This window comes from Cibotium barometz, chromosome 33 (genome assembly GCF_041138505.1).
Source record: "Cibotium barometz isolate CiBa-2024 chromosome 33, ASM4113850v1, whole genome shotgun sequence".
Taxonomy (NCBI): Eukaryota; Viridiplantae; Streptophyta; class Polypodiopsida; order Cyatheales; family Cibotiaceae; genus Cibotium; species Cibotium barometz.
In genome coordinates, this window is record NC_141078.1 from 27,466,407 (window position 1) to 27,486,747 (window position 20,341).

The 20,341-nt window shown below is 47.2% G+C and overlaps 1 protein-coding gene across 1 annotated transcript in view; it reads right to left on the bottom strand.

The window, feature by feature from the left end:
- Positions 1-17,069, bottom strand: part of LOC147619463 (THUMP domain-containing protein) — a 55,527-nt gene extending 38,458 nt beyond the window's left edge. Inside the window, exons 1-3 of the mRNA XM_086773143.1 lie at positions 16,913-17,069; positions 16,722-16,838; positions 15,939-16,268 (exon numbers count right to left, since the gene is read on the bottom strand). Coding sequence (XP_086629269.1) covers positions 15,939-16,268; positions 16,722-16,838; positions 16,913-16,981 — 516 coding nt within the window. The 5' untranslated portion in view covers positions 16,982-17,069. The remainder of the gene's footprint in view (positions 1-15,938; positions 16,269-16,721; positions 16,839-16,912) is intronic.
- Positions 17,070-20,341: the final 3,272 nt, after the last annotated feature.

The window sequence follows — 20,341 nt, forward strand, 5'->3', positions numbered from 1 at the left end:
GACCTTGTGACCGGGAGTGGACTCTAGAGCTCGCTCTCAGCACGTTGAAGACTCAGGCAGTTGAGTTTTCTCATCACATGAGCGATTTGGAGGTTACAGATGTGCTAGGCCGACTTTGGGAGTTGGCTCATTTTGTCTTGGATCCCGGGGGTGTGGATACATCCGGGATTCGGCATTTGGTCGTGCGCATAGTTGCAGATTTGGCACGCGACCCAGGATATGTGAGTATTCACGAGGTTACTATGTCAGAGCAGGAGGCAGTCGCCATGGGTCACAGCCACTGGCGCCTGATCCGGGATTCTTGCAGTACACCGGGTGGGCAGACTCGCAGCCGTTCGGATGGGGACTACTCTCCATCCAAGCCGCTTGCGAAGGCCCGCCGTACGGCTGAGACAGCATCCACCTCAGTAGGACATCCATGAGGATCATCTCATGGAATGTACAGGGCCTTGGCGGAGCACACTTTATACGCTATCGAGGCTGCTTGAGGCAGGAGCTACAGAGATGCCTGGTTGGTGGCAGCATTGACATTCTGATGATGCAGGAGCACCACTTGGGTGAGAGCAGGATCCGGAGATATGGTTCGGTGATGCCTGGTAGATGGGACACTTTCTGGTCTGCAGGGTTTGGTCCTTTGGGTGGACAGGGAGGAGTATGCATGGTTATTGCAGATGCATGGCGGCAGGCCATTGTGGATCGAGGGATCATTGTGCCTGGTAGAGCACAGTATGTCATTCTGAGGATGCATGATGAGCTATTGGGTGTGCTCAACATCTATGCGCCCAATCATGCTAGTGCCAGAGCAGAGTTCTGGACTCAGGTTACGGATGCATTGCCAGAGGCCGCACATTGGTGTGTTGGGGGAGACTTCAACATGCTTGAGGACCCGGCAGATAGGGTGGGAGGCAGTCATGTTACAGTGCACGGCACGGAGCTTGCAGCTTGGGACCGGTTTTGTATGACACTGAGGATCACTGATGCATGGCAGCATGGGGCTTTCTCCCGGTCTCAGGACAGTCTTAGTTTCTCTCGGTCGGATCGCCGGCAGGGAGGGACTAATCTATCTCGGATTGATCGCTTTTATGTGGGCGATTGGTTGGGGGAGCGAGGGGGCTCCGTCGGCATTCTTGCTGGCACCTCATTTTCAGATCATGCGCCAGTTATACTGACTTTGGAGGAGGGGACACGAGAGCCCAGCTTGCAGTTGAGGATCCCAGAGAGGGTACTTGCAGACCCCAGTCTCGCTGAGGACATTGAGAGGATCTGGCATGATAGTCAGTGCTCTGACCAGGATGCAGCGGGCCAGTGTGCCCAGGGACTCATTGATCTTAGCTCTTTTCTACACGCTGCAGCTTTGACACGACTGGGAGAGATTCGCGAGCGGGAGCAACGGCTGAGACGCAGCCTTGCTTCGCTACAGCGCCTTCAGGAGCAGCAGCCTGCATGTGAGTGGGTGGCGTCCCAGCTGAGCCAGGCACGCCAGGAGGTTAGAGAGGCAGAGGAGCAGAGACATGAGTTTTACTATCGTCGTCAGGCCTCTCAGTGGACGCAGCTTGGTGATAGAGTGACTGGGGAGTTTTTTGAGATCACTGGACCCCGTCATGCGCGAGCAGGGGTTCGCCAGCTTGGTAGACCGGATGGATCGATAGCTACTGAGCTCGGGGAGATCAGAGCCATTGCCACTGCTTTTTATCGTGACTTGCTTTCAGCGAAGCCAGCCACTGAGGATCGAGATGTATGCAGACAGACTGTGTGGGCCCATGTGCAGAGGAGGGTCACAGACCATATGCGCACAGTTCTAGGTGCGCCTCTGTCAAAGATTGAGCTTGCCGAGGCCTTGAGGGTCCTGCCGCGACATAGTTGCCCAGGGGAGGACGGATTGACGCCGGCCTTTTTTATGCGCTATTGGGACCTTTTGGGGCCAGGCCTCCGCAGGGGCTTTCAGCATGTTTTGGACACTGGGGTGATGCCGCAGAGCTTTTCAGAGGGCTTGATCTATCTTATCCCCAAGGGGGAGGGAGTATCGGATGACATTCGGCATTGGAGGCCTATTACGATCCTCAATACTGTATACAAGGTCTTGGCAAAGGCCTTGAGTTTGAGGATCCAGCCCTTCCTGGGGGAGTTGATTCATGCTACTCAGACAGGATTTGTCAAGGAGCGCAGTATCCTTGACAACATCTTTACTTTCTGGGAGGCGACGGCCCGAGCTAGGTTTCTTGGCGAGGACTTGGTCGTGATGCTTCTCGATTTTGAGAAGGCATACGATAGAGTTGATTGGGGATTCTTAGAGGGCACTATGCTACGCCTGGGCTTTGAGCCAGGATGGATCAGAGGGGTGGCAGCTTTGTATTCCACAGCTCGCAGCCAGGTGCTGATTGCAGGAGGTCGGGGGCCGAGTTTTGAGCTGACCAGATCAGTCCGTCAGGGGTGTCCTCTCGCCCCTTTCCTTTTTCTCTTCTTTGCGGAGGCTATGAGTATGTATTTGACGGCAGAGGAGGTTGGTTTGAGAGGACTTCAGCTCCCAGTCCGGGGGGAGGATTTGCTTGATGCTGAGTTTGCAGACGACACGGGCTTATTTTTGCATGGCCAAGAGGCCAATCTTACTCGGGCAGAGCAGTCGCTCCAGGTTTTTAGTGCAGCTTCGGGAGCATTGATCAATTGGCGCAAGACAGTGGCCTTTTGGATCAGTAGTGCTCCCACTCCGGCATGGAGTCCGGACCCCGGTTTTAGATGGATTCCTCCCGGCACAGCAGTGCGGTATTTGGGATGCCAGATTGGCCTCGATTTGTCACCTGAGCAGCAGATTGCCCCGCATCTTCTGAGCATTCGGAAGAAGCTATTGTATTGGAGTACAGCTCGACTATCCTTGGCTGGGAGGGTGGTGGTGGCAAATCAGGTGCTGTTAGCGACTATGTGGTACATTACGTCTTGCTGGATTTTCTCGAGCTCTTGCATCAGCCAGGTACAGAGGCTGATCAGGAACTTTCTGTGGTCTGGGCGGGACGGTCAGCCAGCTCGGGCAAAGGTTGCATGGGCAGTTATTACACTTCCGCTGGCTCAGGGCGGTTTGGGCATTATAGATCCAGTCGATCAGAGTAGAGCCTTATTGGGGAAGCTTATTGTTCGGGGGTTGCTTCCAGGCGCTGAGCCTTGGAAAGAGCTCCTCTTGCAGCGACTGCAGGCCCGGGCGCCTCCTGCAAGGGATACTTGGGCACCAGAGATTCGCTGGATATTCATAGAGATGAGGAGGACAGGCCTCAGTAGAGGATGGGAGGACAGATTTGCTTTGAGTATCCTGAGAGCTTGGGAGCTACTGAGACCGGGGCTCTCTCAGCGGCCTCCGTCTTGTGTTGAGGAGCGGGCCAGGCAGCCGCTCATCTGGAGCCCAGCGGTTCGTACAGAGCAGGGTCATATGCTGGGTTCTCGGCCTCGTCTAGCCTGGGGACCTTTAGCGGCAGGCCCAGCTCGTAGTTTTGGAGACTGGCAGGCTTTCTGCAGTCTACCAGAGGAGACCCAGGTGGAGAGGCTGAGTCACTTCAGAGGGGGGTTGATTATGAGGGATGATATTCAGGAGGCACTTACAGAGGAGTGGTTCACACCTCTCGAGCCAGTGGCCCCACGGTGGATGGGTGCCTTCACACAGTTGGAGATCCTGATTGCTGTCAGAGCTAGCACTGAGGATGGCAGATGCCTCTATTATGAGATTCAGGATGAGGGCCGACTCCAGAGAGTGGAGGTGGAGTCGCCTTTGGTTGCAGAGTGCACCTTTCAGAGGATTCGGGTAGTGGCTGCCGCTTCTCGGAAGTGGCATATTGACCCCGACCCTGCTGACGTGCTCCCGGATTGGCGTATATGGGCATATGCAGCGCGCCCCTTGGCCCGGCTACAGTGGGACCCCGGAGAGTACGAGTGGCATGATCCTTATGCATCCCTTGAGGCCACAGAGATCACATTTTTTCAGTATACTGTTCGGCTGGGACGGCATATTTTGACGGCGAGGAGGACGGTTTCTCCAGCGGCAGCGGGGCATTGGCGATTGCAGGGACTATCACAGGAGTTCCTGGAGGATTTCTGGGCTCGGCTCTGGGCTAGTCGACAGGCCCGCAGGATCTCGGCTTTTCAGTGGCTGGTCGCCCACAGGGGCTCAGCAGTTGGCACTTGGCTTGTTTACAGCGGTCTTCCGGCGGCCTGCGTCCGATGCGGCCACCCTATGGAGACACAGAGACATTGCCTTTGGGACTGCCCTCAGGCACAGCAGATTTGGCTGCGGATGCTGCGTATTCTAGCCCCCCTCTCTCCAGAGGGTATGTTTACGTGGGGTGCCGCTGCTTGGTCGACTTCGTCAGGGCCTGCTATGGGCTATGAGATGGAGCAGGGCAGTCAGGCCATCAGATTTATTAGGGGCCAGCCTCGCCTGGTTCCGGCACCGGATTTCTCGTCCGCCAGCTGGACACAGGAGAGGGATTTACGATGGGAGCTCCTCAGCAGCCTCACCATCTGGTTCACCTGGAGGGCCCGGTGCTTCACGGCCTTTGAGGGGAGATTAGAGCCACCAGCAGAGACTGTTCGGGGGATTTGGCAGGAGTTGATCCACACCCTGCGAGGACAGTACGACCGCATCCGGGGAGACTCGGATGAGGCGATTTTACGGCGCCAGGCCTTTCATACCACTTGGCGCTGTGGCCCTTTCTACACCCTACACACGGGATCCCCCCGTTGGCACTACAGGCCACCTGTTTGGCTCTTTCCCCCCCCCATTGTATGATTTAGCCGCTCAGTCCTTTAGGCTGATGCTTGTATTTTGCAGCACCTAGGGAGAGTCTCCCGGGCTGCCATGATGTATTCACTGCTCTTCTCTCTGTTAGGAGCAGGAGAGATCTCTTTTGTAGCCCTACGGGCGTTTTTTACATAACTAATGAAAGGATCTTTTCTCGGAAAAAAAAAATGCCGAATAAATAGCGGGGCAACATCCTCGGCGGTCACATTGGCCCTGCAAGGAATAAGCATAACAAATTTGCTGAACCTATCAACAATAGTTAAACACTGTGTATTACGCTTACTCGGACTGGGAGGCAGATTTGTGACAAAGTCCATTGAAATGTCTTGGAAAGGACCCTCAGGAATTGGCAAAGGCTCTAACAACCCTATCTTCTTTCCACGAGGAGCTTTCACCTTTTGACAAATGTCATAGCGTTGTACATATGTAAACACATCACGCCTCATCTTTGGCCAATAGTATTGCCGTTCTAATTTCTCCAGGGTCGAATTCATGCCCCTATGACCACCTGTAATGGCGTCATGGGCATCATGGAGAAGAGCTGCCCGGAATGATTTCATGACACACAGTCGGCCTTTGTAGAAAAGCCAACCATCGCGTATCAGAAAATGGCATGGTCCTGTGGCATCCAATGCCTGTTCCCACTGAGTACCGAATTCCTCGGAATCCGCGTACGTGTGCTTCATGTCGTCTAGTCCTGTACCAACAAGGTCAAGTCTAGTGGTCTGAATCGCAGATACTTGTCCCTTCCTGCTCAAAGCATCGGCCACTGGATTGGCCTTTCCTGGAAGGTACTCAATCATGCCACCGAACTGCTGGAATATCTGACTCCAGTGATGTTGTCGATCACTCCACTGTGCACTTGGCATCGTCTGAATCCAGCGCAATGCCTGATGGTCAGTGCGGACCTCGAAGTCACGGCCATACAGGAAATGTTTCCAATGTTTCGAGGCCTGTATAACTGCTAGGAGTTCACGATCATAGACTGAGTAGTTCTTTTCGGCGGGCAGTAACTTACGAGACATGTAAGCTACTGGATGACCATTCTGTTGCAATACACCTCCAATTGCGATGTTACTCGCATCGGTGATCACCTGAAATGGTTCGTCCCACGAGGCAAGGGCTAAACAAGGCGCTTCTGACAAAGCCACCTTGAGGTTCTGGAATGCCTCCAACGCTCGTGGAGTCATTCGAATCTTTTGCCTCCTTGTTTTCACTCCCTTTAGCAGATCGGTGAGGTCTGCCGAGAGATCAGAAAACTTGTCAATGTGGGTGGAATATGCCTGGCATATACCCACAAATGATCTAATGTCATAAGCAGTCTGAGGTACTTCCCAGTTAACAATCTCGGCCACTTTAGCCGGATCAAGTCGAATGCCTTCGGCACTGATTATATATCCCAAGTAATGTACCTGGAACAGATAAAATTCTGACTTCTTTTCATTGACATAGAGCTCGTTGCTTTCCAGCAACTTAAGGACTTTCTCCACATCAATGTCATGCTGCTCAACTGTAGCTGAAAATATGAGTATGTCGTCCAGAAATATGAACACACACACTCCAATCAACTCCCGGAAAACACGCATCATCATGCGGTTAAATGTAGCTGGGGCGTTCGTCAAACCAAATGGCATGACCACAAATTCATAGTGGGCCCTTTCTGTACGGAAAGCTGTCTTGGGGATGTCCCCCTCAACAATCCGAACCTGGTGGTACCCACTCTTTAAATCCAATTTAGAGAACACCTTAGCTCCATTCAGCCTCTCGAGAATATAGTCAATTCGAGGCATCGGGAATCGGCTCTTGATAGTCAGTTTGTTGAGTGCACGATAATCGACACACAACCGAGAAGACCCATCTTTCTTCTTGACAAATAAGATCGGTGCTGCAAATGGCGACACGCTGGGGCGGATGAAGCCAGCTTGCAACAATTCTTGGAGTTGGCGGTCCAACTCCGATTCCATTGCCTTAGAAAGGCGATACGGAAACTTGCTCGGGGGTTCCGAGCCTGGGAGGAGGTCAATCTTGTGATCCTCCGGTCTGGACGGGGGAAGCTGGGGAGGGAGACTGTCCCGAAGAAAAATCTTCTGGAACTTTTCATGGAGAACCGAGTACTTCTCGGAAGCACTGGCCACCGTCTGGGCTGTCTGGATGTAAATCATCGCACACTGTGCACCTTTCCTGACTGCTCGCTTAGCCTGCAAGTGGCTTATGAGCGGAAAGTTTGGAATACCTGGCTCACACTTAATGGTCACCGGGGTGTTTGACACATTCCGATCAATCTGGAACGTGTGCTTGTCCCACTTGACATCAGGAAGAAACTTGTGAAACCACTGGATACCCAAAATTATGTCTGCTCCTACAAGAGGGGCAACCATAAAGTCACGCACAAACTCTATGCCCTGAATTACTAACTTAGCACCTAGAGCTTCATACTTGACGCTCGTTGTCATACCTGTGCTAAAACCCTCAACTTGTTTGTCCACCGGAGTTAGCTCGAAACGGGCACGCCTAGCAGCCTCTTCCGTAATCACATCCTCCGTGCTGCCGCTGTCAAACAAGACGACTCCTCTCTGGCCACCTATGTTGTCACGTGCACACCAGTCAGGTGTACAGTGACATGGCTTCATTCTAGCATCATTAGCATCATCAGATATCATCAGGTATTTTACCAGTATTTATTCAGGTATTTTTATGCATTTATGAGGCAGCCGACTGGTATTTTATGAGTATTTTATGGGGATATGAGCTGGCCGACTGCATTAGTGCTGGCCGACCAGCCCTCTCATGGACATATATATAGGCGCCTCTATATTCAGCATTCAGCACCTCATCCAGTCAGTCAACAGGCTCAGCAGGAAGCGCATCATCACCTTCATGCGTTTTCAGCCTGGCATCATCAGCATACAGTAGCAGCATCATCACAAGTACCATTCAGCCCATGGTGCTCTAACGCATCATCATTGGCAGCAGTTACAGCATTCAGATTAACGCATCCAGCATCTTCATCAGTAAACGCATCTTCATCAGCAGTCGTCCTCAGCAAACACAGCCCCATTCAGTTCAGTCAGCCCATCAGTGCTGCGTTTCATCATCAGGACAGCATTCAGCATCATAATCAGCAGTTCATCCCGCATTTCCAGCATATAGTCAGCATATTCAGCAGCACAGATCCAGTTGGATCTCATTGTAACCGCATTCATTCATTTAATATAGCTGCACTGCATTGACACAGACTTGTCTATCTCTTGTATATCTGTTTGTCTCTTAAATATCATTAAGTGCAGTTAAGTGTAGACTAAGGTTGTGATTACTACGGTCATCATCCGCTGCATATCACATTGGTACCAGAGCGTCACAGGGTAGCCAGCCTTAGAGCATGTTCATTCCATCAGTCATTCAGTCAGTCATCATTTTTATCGCTTCCGCACAGTTAAACCCAGTTCTCAAAATTTTGCAAGCCACCCTTAGGGATTTTCCCTTAGGTCTGCATCAGTAACCCATCCATCTGCATTCTTGCACAGCATATAGGGTTGCACATGGTTTGCACAGCAGTCATCCTAGCAGTCATCTTAGCAGTCAGTCCTGCATACATGTTACCCATGAACTCTCCGGGAAGAAGGACATCCATCATCAAAGGAGCACATAAGTTTGGACTTCAACTGGCAGCAGGGAGTTTCTCTTCCACAGACGACGGAAGTTTGCTCCAACATTCGCCTCAGGAGGTTCAGAGCTTCAGGTACGACGGAGATGGTAGATGAAAGGTTTCCAGGAACAGGTCAGGGGTGACTCAGGTATTTGCCATTCAGTTCCCGCAGTACATAGAGTCTTGGCTCAAGGATTTCACTCCTGCAGACGGCCTCAGTCCCAGCAGAAGCCAGAAGGGGGCAGTGGTTCGGAGGAGAAGGATCGCAGAAGAGTCGAAGGTTGCCAGGTATACACCCAGCAACAGTTTAGCAGCGGGGAATGTCACGTGCACACCAGTCAGGTGTACAGTGACATGGCTTCATTCTAGCATCATTAGCATCATCAGATATCATCAGGTATTTTACCAGTATTTATTCAGGTATTTTTATGCATTTATGAGGCAGCCGACTGGTATTTTATGAGTATTTTATGGGGATATGAGCTGGCCGACTGCATTAGTGCTGGCCGACCAGCCCTCTCATGGACATATATATAGGCGCCTCTATATTCAGCATTCAGCACCTCATCCAGTCAGTCAACAGGCTCAGCAGGAAGCGCATCATCACCTTCATGCGTTTTCAGCCTGGCATCATCAGCATACAGTAGCAGCATCATCACAAGTACCATTCAGCCCATGGTGCTCTAACGCATCATCATTGGCAGCAGTTACAGCATTCAGATTAACGCATCCAGCATCTTCATCAGTAAACGCATCTTCATCAGCAGTCGTCCTCAGCAAACGCAGCCCCATTCAGTTCAGTCAGCCCATCAGTGCTGCGTTTCATCATCAGGACAGCATTCAGCATCATAATCAGCAGTTCATCCCGCATTTCCAGCATATAGTCAGCATATTCAGCAGCACAGATCCAGTTGGATCTCATTGTAACCGCATTCATTCATTTAATATAGCTACACTGCATTGACACAGACTTGTCTATCTCTTGTATATCTGTTTGTCTCTTAAATATCATTAAGTGCAGTTAAGTGTAGACTAAGGTTGTGATTACTACGGTCATCATCCGCTGCATATCACATATGTAGCCAAAGGACTTGAGCAATTCGTTGCGCTCATACTCCTGGTCATGGGCGCCCTTCTGCTTATCTTCGAGCTCCCGACTAATAATTGCTCCAACTGAAGCACCGGGGGTTGAAGAACTAGGGGTAGCCACTGGGGTCTGTGTGGGAGCTGTGCTCACCACGGAAGCTGTGGAGGCGGCGGCGGCCTTTGGAGGCTTCTTCGGACAATCCCGAGAAGTATGTCCTTTTGTGTGACAAAAGTAACATCTACCCTCCTTCCTGTACTGAGCAAGCTCCTCAGCACTCAACTTGCCACCTGTCTTGCCTGCCTCCGCTTTCTGGTCTGGAGTAAGCTTAGACGCATTGTTCGAGTTCTTGGAGCCAGAGGCTCCCGGGCTCTGTCCTAGGGAAGACCCCGTCTGGTTCTGGCTTTTGCCCCCCGAGGCGTTAGCCTTGGGAGAAGCCGGCTGGGAAGTCTTGGGCTTGCCACCATTGTGTTTCATTTCTGCACTCTGCGCAAGCGAGAGTGCGTCCTCAAAGGTGGCTGGTCTAAACATACGCACCTCCCATTGGATTTGCGTGTCCAGGCCATACAAAAACTGCCCTTTCTTGTCCGAATCAGATAAGCCTAATTGCAGACACAAGGTCGAAATTCTATTGGCAAACTGAAGGACTGGTTGCGCGTTCTGACGCGCACCCCTGAACTCGTCTTCGAGTCGCTCAAGGTAGTGGGGCGGTAAAAACCGCTGCTTAAGGTCACGGACGAACTCGTCCCACCCATAAGCTGCCATACCTGATCTGGTGTGGGCATGAGCCCACTGAGTCCACCAAGGAATGGCCTCACCTTCCAAGTACCAACTGGCTAAGATCACTTTGTCAATATCTGATTTCCTAACTGCGGCAAAGTAAGCTTCAAATTGATGTAACCATGAATAAAGAGTAGTGGGATCGAGTTTACCATTATACTTACTGAAATTCATTTTCTCGGGAAAATGATTCGAGGGCGCCGCCGGTGTCAATCTGGCGTCCAAAGCTCTGAGGTAACGCTCGTGTTCCACTCGTCGCATGGCGTCGTCTTCGCGTTGTCGAATCTCCAATGCGCGCATCTGCATCTCAAGCAAGGAGCTTGGTTGCGGCTGTGACCCCTCGAGAGGGTCCCTGTGAGACGAGGATCTGGTATCTGGGGTACGGAAGGAGAGGGAGGAGGAGATGGAAAACGCGACGCTGGAGAGCGAGAACGCTCCTCCAGAGCCAAAATCCGCGCCTTCTGCTCATCCAACTTGGTTGTCTGGTCTGCGATTGCTCGCATCATCTGCTGGAACATGTCTGTTACACTCAAGCCGGGTGCCCTAGCTGGGCTGCCTGGTGCACTCTGGTCCCATGGTTCTGGTTCTCTCTCGTCGCCAAAGCTCGCCATAGTGGGAAAATGCAATTCCTTTCCGGAACGCAATCTGACCATCCACTATCTGTGTGGGAGACTTCCGGAGGCTTCCGGAGGCTAAAAACCAACCGTCCTTCGAGGGACAGGAGTCACTCCGAAAGGGGTAGTCCACCGGCGTCTAAAAACCAACCACACGAGCGAAAAAAAATTTTGGTTTTCTTTGCTGAATCTTTGTCCTTGAAGTGAGCTCTGATACCACTGTAATATGCGGAAGCTTCAGAGAAGGATCGGTACTTCAAAACTCAGAAATCAGCACTCTTTTCGCGACGGAATTAACGCACAAACTGAAAGACGATGTGCAGAAAATAGAGAGAGAAAGGGGAGATGGAGAGGACACAGTATTGGGTCCCAATTACCCTCTGTAGGGCCCCCACCACAGATGGTGTATTTGCTTTATTAGAATGATGTAAATCTGAAAACAAATACAAAGTACTTGACCTTTTCTTGGCTGGAAAACCTGCCCTTGACCTTCAGTCCTTCACCCCTTTGCTTTAGCAATGTTCTTGGCTGTCCTGGCCCTTGTTTGCTTGGAGCACTCGGTGAATTATGAGATAAATGAAATGATCTATGTCTTGGGTATTTATACCCTCTACTATATGCAGTCGGCCAGCTACTAAAGAGCCTCACGACTAGGTCTTTGGAAAAAGTGTAAATAAATGGTTTCACACCATTCAATGGGCTGGGCATCTTGCGCATGAACCAAGAAGAGTACCCCTGACTGCTGGACAGCCCTGCGCAAGGGTACTGTACTGCTGGGCAGCCTGTGTGGGCTGTCCCACACTTGGCTGACAGCCATTCTAGACCTTGTTGCCCAGTCGGCTGGCTGTCCCAAGGCCCTAAGGCTGGCCGACAGCCCCTTCCAGCCTGTCACATGGCTGGTGGGCACAGCCAGGGCCCTCCTGGCCCCTTGGGGGCGGGTCTACACCTCCCCCATGCCCACATCAATGGTCTTGGGGTAGCCCTTTGGGCTGGCCCCTTCTCTACATGCAAAACTACATGCCTACAGAGGCCTGGCATCCAGTTGCAAACCAGATACACAGAACATCTGACATCATTCCAGAGGGAGACTCACAGCGCGGACTGGCACTGCTTCATGTGCAGGACAGTGCACACCTGACCTTGGACTCATGTGCAGGACAACGCACACCTGACCTCGGACGACTGAGATGGATCCCTGGCTAACTCGTCCCGGACTGGGCTCACATGGGACCAGTTCACCATCCCAGGTCCTGCACCTTCTGTACAGAAATGTCTACGTGGCATCCAAGTGCGGGATGCACGTGACATAGCCTCTTGCAGCCTGAATGGTAGGCTTGTTAGTCATCAAGTCTTGGTCAATCAATGAGCTCCCATCCTGGATCTTCTGCCAAAATGGACCAAAATAACTATCAGTCTTGCAAAGCCCTCTCAATGACTAAAAGAAGTCAGTAGAAATCTCGATGAACAACAAAGTATTCACCTCTCTAATTCGACTAAGCGCATCTGCAACACTATTCATAGACTCTTTTCGATAACGAATCTCAAAATCAAAATCTTGCATTAACTCAGCCCAACGAGCTTTCCTTCCTCTCAAATCATCTGCATCACACACATACTTGATTGACTGATGATCAGTCAATACCACAAACTTGGAGCCATATAAATAATGTCTCCAAACCTTGAGTGTGAATCATAGCATAAAGCTCCATCTCAAGGGTTGGCCAACGAGATTGAGTGTCGTCTAGCTTTTTACTTTCAAAAGCAACAGGTCTACCATCTTAAAATAAAGCAGCCCCGATGGCATAGTCACTGGCATCAATTTCAAGAACATAAGGTCGACTAGGATCGGGTAATGCTAAGATAGGTGCTTCCTTGACTTCATCTTTCAAAAGTCGGAAGGCCATATCTAAATCGTTATTCCAAGTGATAGGCTGATTTGACTTACATCCACGATCTTTCAATAAGTCGGTCATCGGTAGTGTGAGCTTACAGTACTCCCGCACAAATCTGAAGAAAAACAACAAAACCGAGAAAAGAATGAAGTTGTTTCACTGCCAGTCCAGAACCTTCTGAACTCGGCCATAGTCAATGCTCAATCCATCTCTAGTGATCTTGTGTCCCAAGTAAATGATGTCTACTTAATTTAGCATATAGTCGATTCTGTCTTAAAATAGATAAGACAATCGTGAGGTGTCTAACATGATCCTCAAGATTACGACTATATATCAAAATATCATCCAGGAACACAACCACAAATTTTTTCAAATATTCACGAAAAAGATCGTTCATCATTTGCTGGAAAGTGGCTGGAGCATTGGTTAACCCAAAAGGTAATACGAGAAACTCGTAATGGCCATACCTAGTCCGAAAGGCGGTTCGTTCGGCATGCTTTTCATAAATATGTATCGACATCCAGGAACACAACCACAAATTTTTTCAAATATTCACGAAAAAAATCGTTCATCATTTGCTAAAAAGTGGCTGGAGCATTGGTTAACCCAAAAGATAATACGAGAAACTCGTAATGGCCATACCTAGTCCGAAAGGCGGTTCGTTCGACATGCCTTTCATGAATACGTATCTGGTGATAGCCAGTACGTAAATCTATCTTCGTGAAATATTTCGCTCCTGCTAACCGGTCAATCAGGTCATCTGATCTAGGGAGAGGATAACGGTTCTTAATTATCAGCTTGTTCAATCTCTTGTAATCTATACACATTCTCCAGGTGTTGTCCTTCTTTCTCCTAAGCAACACATGTACACCCCAAGGTGATTTACTTGGACGGATCTGGCCCATCCTCAAATAATCTTCGAGTTGTTTAGCCAACTCATCTTCCTTAGCTTGACTCGTCCTGTAAGGTGGAATACTAACAGGATGAGCACCAGGGATCAAGTCAATACAATGATCTACTGCCCTTTCAAGTGGTAGGCCCGATGGCAATTCATTAGGAAATACATCTTGAAACGAATCAAGTATCTTCTGTAATTCTTTGCTTTCAAATACACTTAATTCATTGACATCTATAAAAGGTATGAGAAATGAAGAAAGTGAGATCAATACACAATGAAAAGCGGTATACAAAGAAGAATCCATTATATTTCCAAAATCAATTGTATTTACAAGAGGTCCCTGAGAGGGATGTATACAATCACCTAAAATACTATACTGGGTGTTCCTATGTTGAAAATAAAATATATGACTAGACCAATCTATCTGGACTTGAAGAGTCTTAAACCACTCAATCCCTAATAACAAGTCTACATGTTCTAGGTGCATAATATAGCATTCCAGAGTATCTTTGTAGTCCTGAATCCGGATTGGTAGCATCTCCACCTTTTGATTCCATACTTGCCGACCCGCAGGTATGTCTAGAAGAATGTGGATTCTATGGCCATCCACTTCTCTATAACTTGGAGAAGATCATGCAAGCCAAAAACTTTAGAGTTGAACAAACAATCAGAACATCTACTAGGGCGAGAAAGTACAGTAATTGACATACCTGTCAAAAACAACTGGTTAGCTGCCTTTGGCTTGGGTCCTGCGTTGGTCTTTGCACCCTTTTGCTTCGCGCAATCGTTACGCATGTGTCCTTGTTCTTCGCAGATGAAGCAACGCCCCTCCTCCTTGAGCTTCAAAGCTTTAAGGAGACGTTTCTTCTTCACTGGTGTCGAACTTGAATTCTTCAAAGGTTGTCCGAAGACTTTCCTTCAGTGGTGTTAGCCATTGGTGCGGAGAACTTTCTTTTGTGCTTGTTCCCCTGCTCGATAACAGGTTTAGACTTAGAAGAGACCATTGTATCATCATAGATACGAGCTGAATGAATGGCCTCGTCCAAAGCATTTGTTATTCTTAACCTGTAAACGGTATGAGTCGAGTAAACCGGCTACGAAGAACCCCAAAAGAGTTGTGGGATCCATCTTCGTAGCTTTCATCTGCAAGTCCCTAAATTTCTGGAGGTAGACCTCATAAGTGAGGTGCTGCGAGGTCATAGTCAAAGCTGTAAACCGGGCAACAACATCTTAATCATCCTCTTTCTTGAGGAATTCTTTCTTGAAGACATCTTCGAATTGTGCCCAAGTCGTTGGCTTAGGATTGAGTTCCTTCCACCAAAGCAAAGCTTTGCCTGAGAGGAAACCTGCTGCTAACTGGATCTTTTTTCCATCGTCATATGGATGGAACTGAAAATGGACTTGCCACTTATGTAGCCACCCGAAAGAGTAGATAGAGTAGTGGTCAAAAGAGAGATGGAGTTCTGCAAAGCCTGCATCTGCGCGGCAATTTGTACTTGACGTTCCGAAGAAGAAGCTTCGAGACCAACTTTAAACTCTTGGAAATTTGATTTTGACACATAATTGTCGAAAAGATCGGCATCGATGTCTTCCGTAGCCGGCAGGCCTTCGCGTTCGATAAGGGGCTCCAACTCGGATTCTTGGGTCGACATCTTGAAGAGGGCAAGGGAAGGGCAGCTCCCGGGAAAGTCAAACCACTATACACAGGGCGGCCAGCAGCAGATCAACAGGGCAGCTGTATGGACAGCAAACGCACCTCTACAGGGCAGCCCAAACAGTCCCAAATCAGGGACATATCAGGTAGACCAACACCAAAGCAAGATTGTCACCTGAACCTCAAAGTCCCAATCTTCAGAGCCCACTATCCTAGTGTATGGGTTAAGGCATCATCAAGGCCTGCTTGGGAATCAGCACGAGATTCAGAATATACAATTGAACTAACTTTCAGTCCCCCTTGTCTTGGCTCACATCCCTTTTCACTAAACATAAAATACGATTTTATTCTCAGGCTCAATACGGAACCGTCCCTACACTTTTTTTAATAAATTTATTTTCTTTTTCTTTTCCTTTTTTTTCTCTTTCTTTTTTTCTTTTTTCTTTTTTTTGGGGGGGGGAGGGGGGGGGGTGATGTGTAGTCAGGCAGAGACAGAGACGGTTCTATATGCAGGCTTACATGAACTTTGTAAACAAGTAATGTGTTTCTTTTCCAAGCATAGTTATTCAAGGAGTGGAGAGAACACACACCTGTTTCTTATCTCTCAGCTCCGCTATCTCTTCCTCTAGTAAGGAGTCGATATTTTCCCCCTTTGATGAGGCCTTTGAGTCATTTGTACTTGCATTCTCATTTGCATTATCTGCTTCCGTCTCAGACTCGCCAGAACTCAAAGATGCCTCATCATCGTTTGAAACTAGAGCTTTGGCAACACCTTTGAGAGAAGGTTCACTAGAAGCTGGACTGTTGTTAGAAGTCTTCTGCTGATCTGTGTCTGAGCTGGGTTTCTCTTCCGAAACCTTCAAAGCCTTTTGTTGATCTGTGTCTGAGCCCGGTTTCTCTTGACCTAGTTTGTCATAAAACTGTGTTTTCCAAATAAAAGTTACAAAAAAGCTTGCAGAAGAAAAAGAAGATATATGCTGAAATTCAATATAATTAGATTATAAGCCAATTTTCTTGATAAATGTCAACAATAAAATTTTTGAAAAAATCTGAAACTATGCTGTAAATTTTTTCCCTTCATATCAATGGTATAATGACCAGAAAAAGAGCATTCTGAAATGTTTTTTACATTTGTATGAATGATGAGAAACAAACTTGGAGATTCATACCCAAAACAGATTTAGAAAATGATGAGAATCCCCCCTACACACACACACACACACACACACACACACACACACATATATATATATATATAGAGAGAGAGAGAGAGAGAGAGAAATTGGGGGCAGGATATAGGGGTTGGAAAGATAACAGCACGAAAATTATTCTACTTAATCTTTCGAGAAATAAAAATTGCAGTACTTTCTGACCCGTTCCACAAGCTGGATCGCTTCTCTGCAGCTTGGGCGCTCCCTTCCACCATCGCAGGTTACCAAGAAGCCCTGCAGACCCGACCGAAGCTCCAAGCCCCTCTTTCTCTTGGCACTCTGAAACAAAACAGCTATGGTGAAAAAGAAGCTCGGAGCCTGCAGCAAAGAAAATGAGCGTAAAGAAGACGCACATGAGACAAGTACTTGGAAGGCCGCTTCCTGCCGTGGCCTTGCCCGGATGCCTTCGCAGGGCTCGCCATAGAGTGTGGCTAGGTTAGCTCCCTTAATGGAGAGAGCAGTATTTGGGGAAAAACAAAGATAAAAGAAAAATCTCAAATTATATATACTAGTATGGAACCCGCGCGTTGCTGCGGGTAGGTAGAGTTCTAGAAAAAATAGGCTTAGTTTCTCCAATTTAGGTCATGTTTTAAGTAAACACAATACATTATTTCAAGTGACTTCATATATACATATCTCAAAATAACATCCATGTCTCGTAGATTTATAGCGAAAACAAAAATATCATAGAGTAATGTAGCATACGAAGATGCAAAAAAGGACCAATATTACATATTCTCAAAATGCACCACAAAATACGTATTCTCAGTCAGTAATGTCAGAATCAACAAATTGAATTCTTCTCTTATGAGAAGGATCATTCATTTGTCTCCTCACAATACGCTCTCTATTGTAAAGCGGTGATCCATCCCGCACATGCTCTACTATCGATGAATGCAAAGGACCTGCACAAATGAAACAACGATAAATCAAATCTCAAAAGGACTTGCATATAAACGACACATAACGACACATAAAATCTCAAAAAAACTTATAATAGAAAAACATAATCAAAATTACCTCGTACAATAGAACATCGAGTGGATGGTACATGAGGAGCTCTAGTATAAAACCCATAACGAATACCAATGGTCATGATGGATGTAAGAAACAACCAGTCATCGGGTATTGAATACCCCTCAAATGATACAAAGCATCTGTTCATCTCTCTCCAAAACAAATAGACACCCCACTCCTCATCAGGAACACCGATCCCGTACATCTCGATGCCTTTGTCGACAACTCTTACCATAAACGTATCAATGTCATGCAATATCCTAAAATCAAAGCATAACAAATAGGTTATACAATTATTTATATATAGGTTCAAAAAATATTTATACAATGTCTAACAATTACACTTATACTTACCCATCCCTATAAGCATCAGTCACAATCCCTGCTACGTGACCTACAGTAATAGGAGCTGACCATAGCGGTGGCTCTGTACAGATAGACATCAGTATAGAATGTCATGTTCCATACTTTGTAATCAAGAAAAGTTATGCAAATATAGAGAATAACTCATCTACTATCCTTGACAAAGGCATGTCCAATGTAAAGGTAATCTTAGACATGTCTGTCAAAACATAAACAACAAAAATAGGTACTTTTACCATGGACAAATATGTATAAGAAAAGAAATCACAACAAAATTAATCAAATTGCAGAACTTAAATAAGAAACCTGACTTGTCACTCTGAAGTCATCAAGATCTCCTTATAAACAATATTGTTTATTGTAGGTGTATACTTTGAAGATCATCAAATGAACACTCCACATTAGCGTTATCCTCAAGTAACACCTTCACAGCATGAGGAGCTCTTGATAACACGATATACAATTGCCCATGAGTAAACACTGGAGTCACCAAATACAACCCCAAGACATTTAGGGTTTGGCCTTGTGATTTGTTTATTGACATGCCAAATGCCAGCCGCACGGAAAACTGTCTCCGTCTCATGGTGAATGGTAGTTGGGCCTCGCTGCATATAAAGGTAATCCGTGGAAGAAATACTCTTTCACCAACTTTAGTACCCGTGATGATTTCAGTCTCCAAGACTTTAGAGTGAAAGGCCTTACATATCATCCGTGTACTATTACAGAGTCCACGTCTTGGATCCAAGTTACGAAGCAAAATAACAGGAGCTTCTAACTTTAAAACCAAGCAGTGAGGTGGATATCTGCCCCAAAGGTCGATTGTGTTCAAAAATTCTGTGGAATATAAGAATGAATTTTCATCATTTTCAAGAATTGAATCTGCACTGAAATATTGCTTAGACTCACCAGGCATTGCATCCAAAGCTGTCTTATTCACAATATCCACTTGATTGTTTATCGGAGCAAGAATAGCACGCTCACTAAAGTATGAAGCATATGTCGTAGATAGTGATAGCCAATTCAGAGTATACCCAATGTACCAAGTCTTTAAGAGTCGATCTTTGCAAGACCATATTACTTGGTAGTGTCATCGTATTATTATCGCTACAATCCACTCCATTCCCAATATTCATGACCCACTGCTTGATTGAATACCCATATTTCCAGTTAACTTTAGAACTTTGATAGAGTTCCATAGAAAGGAACGACACAATGCTGCATTAACAATATCCTCACGTCTTCCCTTCATAATAACAGGCAAGATTTGTCTAAAATCTCCCCCCATTAATACAACCTTTCCACCAAATGGCTTATCTGAGAATAATACATCTTGTAAGCTCCTATCCAATGCTTCAAAAGCATAACGATGAATCATTGGAGCCTCATCCCAAATAATGAGCTTACAAACTCTCAAAACCTCAGTAAGTTGTCCATGTACAGGGATTTTGCAAGTTGAAGAATTGTTTAGCTCCAGAGGTATCTTGAATCTAGAATGTGCAGTATGTTCATTCTCGCCAAGAGTAGAGAATCAATACCTGACGATGCAGTGGCCAAAGCAACATACCCTTGTCCACGTACTCGCGCAAGCAAGCAGTTATACAAATAGGTCTTGCCCGATCCCCCCGGACCATCTAGGAAAAAAATGTCACCTGCATCTGTCGCAATTGCATGCATTACAGCATCGAAAGCAACACGCTGGCTATCTGTTAATGTTGACTCCATAGCACTTGACAGGTTAGATTGTTCGACAGTATCAAAAGATCTCTCTTCCAAAAGCAATCTATTTTCACCCAAGACTTCCAAATCAGTTCTGTTTAGTTCAGGCATTCCTTCAAAATCTACCAATGTCCGTCTCTGAGCACGAAGAATTTCTTCTAAATGTAGTAGTGCATGAGTTTCAGCTAATTGTTCAATACCAATAAACTGACCCCTGCTTCTCGATAACTGGTATAGAAAATCTTCTATCATTTCTTCTCGAAATCTCTTCCACAATATTCCTGGACAGGAATGCATGCATATACTCTCTCTCTCTCTCTCTCTCTCTCACACACACACACACACACACATGTACGCATATACACTAATATAAACGCACACTCTCTCCTCCCACACAAACTATCTCCTACGTAGAAATTATCTGCCTCTCTCACTCACTCTCTCTCTCTCTCTCTCTCTCTCTCTCTCACACACACACACACACACACACATGTACACACCGTACATACACTAATGAAAACACACACTATCTCCTCCCACACAAACTATCTCCTACATAGAAATTCTCAGCCTCTCTCTCTTTCTCTCTCTCTCTCTCACACACACACACACATGTACACACCGCACATACACTAATGAAAACACACACTATCTCCTCCCACACAAACTATCTCCTACATAGAAAT